The sequence below is a fragment of the Panicum hallii genome, chromosome 2 (genome assembly GCF_002211085.1).
Source record: "Panicum hallii strain FIL2 chromosome 2, PHallii_v3.1, whole genome shotgun sequence".
NCBI classification, from domain to species: domain Eukaryota; kingdom Viridiplantae; phylum Streptophyta; class Magnoliopsida; order Poales; family Poaceae; genus Panicum; species Panicum hallii.
The window spans coordinates 44,861,942-44,872,044 of NC_038043.1; the positions used below are offsets into that span (position 1 = coordinate 44,861,942).

The 10,103-nt window shown below is 39.5% G+C and overlaps 1 protein-coding gene across 1 annotated transcript; it reads left to right on the top strand.

Moving 5' to 3' along the window:
- Window positions 1-521: 521 nt before the first annotated feature.
- LOC112880595 (prostaglandin reductase-3-like) lies at window positions 522-10,090 on the top strand. The gene is made up of 18 exons (XM_025945305.1): window positions 522-815; window positions 1,967-2,140; window positions 2,245-2,426; window positions 3,097-3,202; window positions 3,383-3,459; window positions 4,041-4,128; window positions 4,530-4,719; window positions 5,355-5,481; window positions 5,573-5,653; window positions 6,196-6,297; window positions 6,445-6,540; window positions 6,638-6,712; window positions 7,585-7,704; window positions 8,125-8,253; window positions 8,659-8,736; window positions 9,283-9,369; window positions 9,546-9,632; window positions 9,715-10,090. The coding sequence occupies exons 1-18, from the start codon at window positions 761-763 to the stop codon at window positions 9,763-9,765; spliced, it is 1,905 nt and encodes a 634-aa protein (XP_025801090.1). The 5' UTR covers window positions 522-760; the 3' UTR covers window positions 9,766-10,090.
- Window positions 10,091-10,103: the final 13 nt, after the last annotated feature.

The window sequence follows — 10,103 nt, forward strand, 5'->3', positions numbered from 1 at the left end:
TTACAAAATTCGCAGCCCTCCCTCAGCTTCGAAATATAGAAGTGTCAGTAAATCATATGTTAATTTAGATGTGGTACTATTTTTTTAATAAACTTAGTAAAGGTTACAGATAATTAACTTCACCGTACACAATCATGTATCTGATACACCTATTTCTTGACAATGGCCTTGCACTCGATTTACCTTTTCTCCTCCAATGTACTCCCCTATCCCTCTATGGAACCTTCCATAAGCGTTCATAATTATGCATCCTGCTCTTCTACACACTTTTGCTGTTTTCGTGCTGCAAATTGTGGAATCTACTATCTGGTCTGTGACAAATACCTGCGATCGCCCAGCTGCAAAGTATCGGCCTGGAAGTGAAGCCGTTGGAGCACGGCTTCGGTGTGCCCGGTGCCCACCTCTGCCCGTGCTCCAGCTTCCTTCCAATGACAGGAGCTGTCTCGCCGAGTCGCCGAGGTCACGCGAAATGAGACGGAAACCGGGACACAGCGAGGCCACACACGGCCACGCGGGCACGAGATAAACAGAGGAGCGGCGCCGAATAAACTCCGCGGCCTCGTCTCCTTCCCCACTTCGGCATCGGCAGTTCCGCGAGCCGGCCGATACCTTGGCTACTAGTAGTAGTCGCTACCCGATCGCCTGCTCCCGCTGCGCTCTGCGTCTCTTTCCGACTCTCGCGCCTTCTACCCCCGCCACGCCTCGGCAGCAGCCCCTCGCCCGCACCGCATCCCCACCCCACGCCTCCGGCGCCGGCGAGATGGAGCTCAAGCCCGGCATGTCGGCGCTCGTCACCGGCGGCGCCTCCGGCATCGGTAAGCACCGCCGCTTCTCCCTCCCCGGCTCTCGAAACGTTGTTCGGTGCTGATTCCCGAGTCCTGACGCGGCTGTGCCCACTTTAGTTTAGCCTGCGCGAAGGGGGTCCGATCCCACACCGACGAGCTGGGGGGATGCGTGGTTGCGCGTTGACTTGTGGGGAATGGGGACGGGGTGGGCCGATTATGTGGCGTAGCACTGGAATTGGAGGTGACGGGTGTTTTTTCTCGAAACCCATGGATTAGATGATGATTGTCAGTCCTAACATTGTTGGGCAGCGCGGTGCTGTTCTGCTTATGGCACATCAATAATGGGTTAACTATACATTCAGCCAGAGCTAAAACTAAAAGCCTGAAAGTGAACCTTGAACATCACATCGACAGCATTCTTAATCTGTGACGATTGTTATGAGCGTACCACAGTAAGAAAGAGCTCTAAAGCATTGTTACAAGATGGTACTGTAGCAGGAACGGCCAATCGCCCCCCCCCCCCCCCACCACCACCACCACACACACCCACACCCACCCACCCCACCCCAAACAAGTCCAAGCATGCAAGTTTCTAGAAGGCCTTAGATTTGGTACCAAGCAATTAGTCTGTATCGGGATGATCTGCGACTGTTGGAGCACTTGGTGAATTATGGTAGAATTGTGCTGATGAGAGAAGCTTTGCTTACAGGATGTCATACTTCGAAGTTCAATCTGCAGGTTTGCTGGAAATAAAGTAGCCTCATAGAGTTCTTCTTTTCGCTTCGTTTGGTACTACCCATCAATTAACATGCAGCCATGCAACGATCAATGTCTGTCTGTCCACAACAAAACCGAAGACTCAAAACTTTCAGAAGTGGGCATGTAATTGGCAGCAAGGTTCTTTGTTTGGCAAATCCCAGATTGAAAGGTTGCAGCTGCAAGTAGTGGATATTTTAACCAAAACTGACCATAGATTCAGATTATACTCTTAGCTAATAGTAATGAATAGGCTTGGTACTACACTGATTATCATCTAGATCTTAGACCTTTAATTTAATGCGAGGAAAATTTTATGGTACCTTCTGCTCCCTCTTCTGGGTTAAATTATCCCTTCAATTCAACAGGCTATGTAGATACCTCCCAATGTATTAACTGAGTTTTTTTTTTCTTTCTACTTTCAGGGAAAGCACTGTGCATTGCTTTTGCACAGAAGGGTTTATTTGTGACCGTCGTCGATTTCTCAGAAGAAAATGGAAGAGAAGTTGCGGTGTTAATTCAAAAGGAAAATAACAAATTTCATAGAGATCTTAGAGTTCCATCTTCTATATTTGTCAGATGTGATGTTAGCAATGCGGGTAAGATGTTTAGACTTTTTAAATGTTAACTGAAAGCACAACTTTACTTGAGCTTTCAGAATTCAGATGTGCGATGTATTAAAGATACACTATTTGATATGCAGATAGTCTTGCTGCTGCTTTTGAGAAGCATGTACAAACATATGGTGGACTAGATATCTGCATCAATTGTGCTGGAATTGCCAATAAAACACTAGTTTATGACGATACATCCGATGGAGCTAGAACATGGAGGCATGCTGTAAATGTTAACCTTGTTGCTGTTATTGATGGTACTCGCATTGCAGTAAGTATGTTAATTGTTGGAAAAAAATTGTCAAGTTGATCTTTCAGTAACTCAAATTGTTAATTTGTACTAACAGTAAATACTGGTATAGTGTGGACTTTATTATTTTTAGACATGAATATATCATATGATTAGAAAGTAGACATATGTTTTCATTGTCTGTTGATACAGTATTTTAAGATATAATGTTTGAATTACCTTTCTTTGCATTTATTATCGGATAACGCTAGAGAAAGTGTCATTTTTGACAGCGACATGGTCACCAAGGTGCAAATTAGGCACCAGCAAAACTTACATATAATGACTTGTTGAGGCACGTCTTGACATATAATTTTGTGTACGTCTAATTATGTATTCATAAATATATTCTCTTAATAAAATTCATAATATACAGATAGCCATAGCTTACAAAGTTTGGCTTCACTCATCTCAAAACATAACTTGATTTTTATTCAGGGAAGCAATAATTTTTTCAGTGTGTAGCATGTCCTCAAGGTTTCCTTAAGAGCCAGAAGTAGGATATCATTTTGGATCAACTATAATACGCAGATCATGCTTGCTTTCTTGGTTTAGTTTGATTTCTTCATTTTTGAACAACTATTTTGAATCATGTTATTAATTGTCAGAAATGCCACATGCAATGACTTATGGTTGAATTTCTAATCACCAGAGTCAAATAATGCGGTCCCAAAAGAAGCCTGGTGTCATAATAAATATCGGTTCAGCAGCAGGCCTTTATCCTATGTTTTTTGATCCCATATATAGTGCGACAAAAGGTATATGATCCCATATACCCTTTTCTTCTTCCCTCTTTCTGGTCAGCAGATTTCCGTTGCAATACCAGGCCAATTTTGATATTAACTATGGCTATTAATTTGTGGAGAATAATATGCACATAAACCATTTACCGCATAGTTCTAAGGTAACTTGTGACCTCAAAATTCATTTCTTGGCAGGGGGTGTGGTTATGTTTACAAGATCACTTGTTCCATTGAAACGCCATGGTGTTCGTGTCAACGTGCTCTGCCCAGAGGTATTAAGAAACTGCATTACTGAATGGAAATATTTGTCATTTGTCCTATAATTTGCACATTTTCTTTCATTGTGTTATTTTGTACATATTTTTTTTTTCTAACTTGTAATATTTTTCTAGGTTTTGTATTAAAAAAAAAATTCAACAGTGCTACAATTGGGCACCCTGTATTCTCCATTTCATAGATTCACATATAGACAAACTCAAAAGATTGATCAGATAGTGTGACTGGTCACCATCTTAAGGACCATTGCTGACATCAATACCTCTGATCCCCACCAGTGCATGTACATGATCTTATATTATTCTGGTGGCAAACTTGTATGCATAAGATCACAATATTAATTAAAACCAAGAGTAACTTGTCTAAGGAAGCCAAATAGAACCTACCTGTCTTGTAGGAGATGCAAAATAATTCTTGTCTGTCCTACAGAGTGGGCCAGATGAGTTGATCTCCGTAATTTGTAGAAACTAACTATCATCTTTTCTAATGAATCATGATTAACAGCCAGGAGGGACAAATATGAGGTTGGTTTATGATTATTTTTTGTATTGACCTAATGATGTTCTGATTTATGCAGTTTGTTCAAACTAATCTGGCGGAACAAATGAGCCGCAGAATTGTGGATTCTACTGGTGGATATTTGAAGATGGAGGATATTGTCAATGGTACGTCATTTCATACCTTGTTAAGCTGTAATTAAGTGTTACATGACTCGTAGCTTTTTTACCATGATTTATGTGCCACGATTACTATGCGTTATTGCAAGGCTCTGATGAACTGTCCAGTACTTCTCATATTATGTTTAGATGGGATGTTTTAAATGATCGAACTGAACACAAATATCTGTTGAAATTGGATCCATTGATCTAAATTCAATAAAGTGGATAGTGGGTCGCTAAACTTGCATGAGTAAGTCATTCCGGTTTTCTGAGCTTGAAACTGTAGCAATTGATGGTTACCCCAAACGGTGTCCCCTGGTAAACATGGTTCAGGAATCTATAAAATTTATATCTTTTGCATACAATGTTTTCTCTCATATTTCAAACACCCCTTTTTTTGGCCTCAGGTGCGTTTGAGCTTATACAGGACGAGAGCAAGGCTGGTGCTTGCCTTTGGATAACGAAACGACGAGGGATGGAATACTGGCCAACACCAGAAGAACAAAGAAAGTATATGGTGAACCCCAGCAAGTCGAAAAGGACGCTGACAAAGAACATATATCCCAGCATCCAAATGCCTGAATCTTTTGAGAAGATGTAAGTAGTCTTGCTATGTTATGTTTCTTTCTTTTAGAAGATAGAAGCTGCCTGACTGGCCCCAACACATAGTTGGCTTTTCTGTTCCAGCAATTCTATCACGACTTAAGGCTTAAGACACTGATTCAACCAATTAATAAACAGAAACTAAACACCTTTTGGCTCCACGCTTCTCATAGCTCTACAGCATTTGCTTGGCTGGAAGACACCCCTCTATTTTTTCTTGAATAATGCAGGCAGCTGCGTGTAATTCCATTAAGAAGGAGAAGATAAAAATACAAGGGAAGGGTGAAAACCCATCCAAACACACACCAACACACAGAGGAGATGTGCCTCTATTATTTACGCAAAGCTGGTATATTGATTTTGATCTTATGAGATTTACCATCCCTTTTTTATTCTTTTTTGGCGTTGTTTTAGTCTTGAGCACATGATATTTTCTAGTAGGTTGTTTTTCTAAAAATAGCTGAACTTTGACTCTATATTGCCTGTCAATCACCATGTTTTGCTCATCAGAAAATCCCTGTAACAGCAATAGCCTGCCAGATATTATGTCTCACAGGCTGGAAAATTTGTAGGTTTATTCAAAATTGCATTTACTTTATTAAAGATTGTTTCGTATTTATGCTTTGTAGAGTTGTTCACACACTCAGCCATAATTTCCGCAATGCTACAAGACTTGAGCACGTCCGACTGAGATTGCCTGTTGAACCACACAGTGCTCTGGTTAAAATAATATATGCTGGTGTAAATGCTAGTGATGTAAGTCTTTAGATTTTATTTTCAATTACTTCTCTTTTGATGCATGATGCCTATCAATTAACCTTTTGGATGATCTAACTGCCTTGTGCAGGTAAACTTCAGCTCAGGACGCTATTTTAGCGGTAATCCTAAAGAAATTGCTTCACGCCTTCCATTTGATGCTGGTTTTGAGGTAATCGATGTTTTCACGTGTCCATGCTAATAGCATGCTCGATATTGAATGATGCTCTTGAGATGTACTCTGGCAACTTATCATTCTTTTATACCATAAATTCCCAAGCATAACAATGTCACTGATTTTGAGCGAAAGTTAATCATAGAAAAGATCTAGCTGACAGCAGCAGGTTAACAGTTCTGTTGTTATGATTCTACATGCGTTTAAAAGAGTAGACATAGTATGTCCATAATTCATGTATGCATCATGGCATAAGTGTAATCGGCCCAACGGCCCATAAAAAGGGGGAAAGCAAACATCATATCGTGCTACCTACTTATATTGATACCTGATTGCACATCCTATCTTATAATTCAATAATGCTATCACCTTCATAGGTGTGCCGTTTGCCACTTTCTGCATTGGCATTATGATATTCGATTGAGTTACTGTATAATCCTTCCGTGAAGTCAGAATAATTTTTCTGTAACTTTTTCACCTAACTTCCTCAATAATTCTCTTTGCCTCTTTTTTCATATGAGGAATTTTAATGTATGCAGGGTGTGGGAATCGTTGCCGCTGTTGGAGATTCAGTGAATCATATCAAAGTAGGCACTCCGGTGGCCCTTATGACTTTTGGAAGCTATGCTGAATTCACGCAGGTGCTGCATTTTGTGCGCTTCCTTACATGACAAATTACCTACTAGTTTCTGTCCTTTAAATGGGATCATCTCCAGCCTATTAAATTTTGAATATTGTTATGTTTGTTTACCAGTAATGATTCTTATTTTTGCATTTTTCTTGTGAAGGTTCCAGCCAAACATCTTCTTCCGGTGCCTAGACCAGACCCAGAGGTTGTTGCTATGTTGACATCAGGACTGACTGCTTCAATTGGTCTTGAAAAGGTTTACTTAATTTAAACCCCTGTTTGTTTCTTTATCTCCTCTATGGTATATCTGTTTTCCATCCTGGACTAATTCGGTTAGTTCTTTCTGGCTTTAGGCGGGGCAAATGACATCTGGGAAAGTTGTTTTAGTTACAGCAGCTGCCGGTGGAACAGGACAATTCGCCGTTCAGGTTAGCTGATACCATGTTGATATCATTACTAAGATTATTTTTTTTGATGTAATGCTCAGTTGCACATATATTTCTATGGATCACAAGGAGGTATAATATAAACTTACTGTTTTATACTTTTCAAACTTGGAACAGGATAATTATTCCTATTAATTTGCCTTTCATCTAATTTGTCTTTCACAGTTACTAGCTCTTAGGGATGTACTTTGGTAACTTATTGTGCTTTTTACTGGACTGAGCAGTGAACATGATACTTTAGGACATGGGCAAGTTTTCCTGTTTTAGAAAGAAGTCTCGTTAATCTCTTCATGCTCGTTCCAAGTTCGAAGTACCGTTTGGCCAAAGAAAAAGCCGCTTCCTGACACGATTGCCTCTTTATATAGATAGATATAGGATCTATGGGGTTATTACTTAGAAGTCTATTTTGTACAAGATCCCCTCCTATCTGATAGAAAAGGGTCCCATGATCCCGAGCCGGTCTTATCTTGGCTCGCCCAAGTTTGTCTATGAAGAGCTAATCTAATTGTATTAGTTTCTATAATGGATGAATATAAGTCCATCTAGGTCTGTCCTAAGTCAAAGTTTTTTTTTAACTTTGACCATCGATATCTAAAATTTTATATAGATTGACAACACATGATTGTCATTACTAGATTCATTATGAAATATACTTCCATAATATGTAACTATTTTCATTTGAATAATACAATTTATTTATCTCGCTAGTCAAGGTTTCAATGGAAACCATGTTGATGTCCTAGTGGACTTATATTTGTGATTGGAGGAAATACATACTATTCTAAGCAATTGTTGATTTTTAACTCTGATGAACTATATCCTTATTTGACATTTTATTTTCATATCTTCACAAGTTGGCGAAACTAGCAGGCAACAAGGTTGTTGCCACATGTGGAGGTGAAAGTAAGGCTGAACTTCTGGCTTCCTTAGGAGCTGATCGTGTTATCAATTACAGGAATGAAAGCATCAAAGATGTGAGTTCTTGTTTCAGTTTTTCAGATTGGCCTTCTTTTACATTACTGCACAGAATGTGATTTTACTATGGAGCGGTTTATGTGTCTAGTGTCTGAGCTTGTTGTCACATCCTTGTATTGGCATAAATGTGCCATATTTATTTTGTAACCTATATGGTTCTGCTGTTTGGTTTCTTCCTACCTCTGTTTGCAGGACTGCAATGTTGAAGGCATGTTGTCCTTAAACTAGCGTAACCTTTCCTGTGTCATACATCTCCCCAAATGTGATGCACATGCTTGAACTACACTCATGTTGCTGTAGAAACTAAGTTATGTAGATTTATGATATTATGATCATTGTGGACTCTCAAGTGACTGTAACCATTTAAGTCAATCCCTTGTTTGTTTTCTTCAATGTGCTTATTAAATGTTCGAATTCAGGTTCTGAAGAAAGAGTTTCCAAGAGGTGTAGATATCATATATGAATCTGTAGGTGGGGAAATGTTTGACTTGTGCTTGAATGCACTTGCAGTCCATGGGCATCTCATTGTAATTGGTATGATCTCCCAGGTAATTCTGGCAGCCGCTGAAGCCCATGTCTTTCTATTTATTGTATTGTGATTTGTGAGTGGCAACATTTGAGGGTGAACATGTCAAATTGTTACGCGATTCACCATCCAGAGTTTTAAGGAAAACTGATGTTGAGGACTTGATGATTCTTGATTTTTTTTCATTTGGTGGAAAAATAAACTCCTGGAATATTTTGAAATATGCTGAGTTTAATGAAGAATTTGCCCATTATGCATCTGATTGATAGTTGGAGACTAGAGTTTACTTAATCTATTGTGGTTCCGTTGACACCTTTCTGAATTAGTTTTTTTCATCATTCTGTGTTCCTTGTTATAATTTTTTAGTATATACTATAGCTTATGGGTTACTTTGGTACCTGAATATTGGTTACTTTGGTGATTTCAGTATCAAGGAGAGGGTGGATGGAAGCCAAAGAATTACACTGGACTATGTGAGAAGATACTAGCTAAAAGTCAAACTGTGGTATGCGTCACCTAACTTCTTTAGTTAATTCTCAAAAAAAAAATCTTTAGTTAGCATTACTGCATTGATATTTGATGTTCATTAAATAAATCTGTAATGAGACAATGTGATCTAGTGTGTTAAGAACATCATGCAGCTTAGATTCTCATGGAACCAGATCATCAAATAAACTTAACATTTGATTTGCTCTGGGTGATTCTATTTTTAATTAAAAAACAAAGTTCATAATTAGCAGAGAGAATGGCCATACCCATTCTATGCACACCAGTTGGAGGTTGAACTTTCTATGCGCCCATAATATGGACTGTGCGTACATTGGCCGCAACATGCCAGGCATCCAACTATTTCGTACTATAGTTGAGACATGAAACTGAATATATGGTGTCCCTGGGACAAGGAACACAACGTGTAGCAGCAAGAGGTTGCTGGCCGATCCTTGGCTGGTTTCCTGCCTGACTCGGGATGTGTCACTGGGATGTTGAATCCATTAGTAGCTTTTTTTAGTATGCTCATTCAAACTTCGAAAATTTTCCATTTGAACTGCAGGCTGGATTTTTCCTTGTTCAGTATGCTCATCTGTGGCAAGATCATCTTGACAAACTTTTTGACCTGTATGCCTCTGGAAAACTAAAGGTACTTATAACTCTGTGCAAGTATGTTCAGGAAGGAATAACAAGACAACTACCTCACTCAAATAATTCACCAGTGATGGTTCCTAAATTCGTCTGATAATTTTAAGTCCTTTATTTATTCATTTTCTTCCTTTCTGATGTACCTTTTCATGTCATCCCACCATATCGCACGAACAGGTTTCCCTAGACCCCAAGAAGTTCCTGGGTGTTGCTTCCGTGCCAGATGCAGTAGAATACCTTCATTCTGGCAAGAGTGTTGGCAAGGTAGCAATGGTTCCATACACCACGAGAAGATATTCTTGTCTATGCGTTGCGACTTACAAATTTCCATTCGGATCATTTTCAGGTCGTTGTGTGCATTGATCCATCATACAGTCAGGTCGTTGCCAAGCTATAACTTATGGACAATGATACGCATTATGATTCACGGTTGCGAAGTAGGTTAGGCTGTTAGAGGTACACATATACCCTGAGGCCCTTCGGGTCTTTGTTTCCTGCCTAGATGGCTCAACACAAGACAGCATTTTCCAGGTTCGTTTAAAAAAGACAGCATTTTTCAAGGGAGATAAGAACCGAATAATTTGCATATGTTGGTGTATTCGTGTATAGCTCAGTTTTGTGCATAGTTTATAAGATGCGCGACTATACTAAAGGGCAAACATGGACATGGAAATCGAATAAGTTTATAATACCAGAGATTATGATCATGTTGGACATTGGTATGAGGTGATCTGT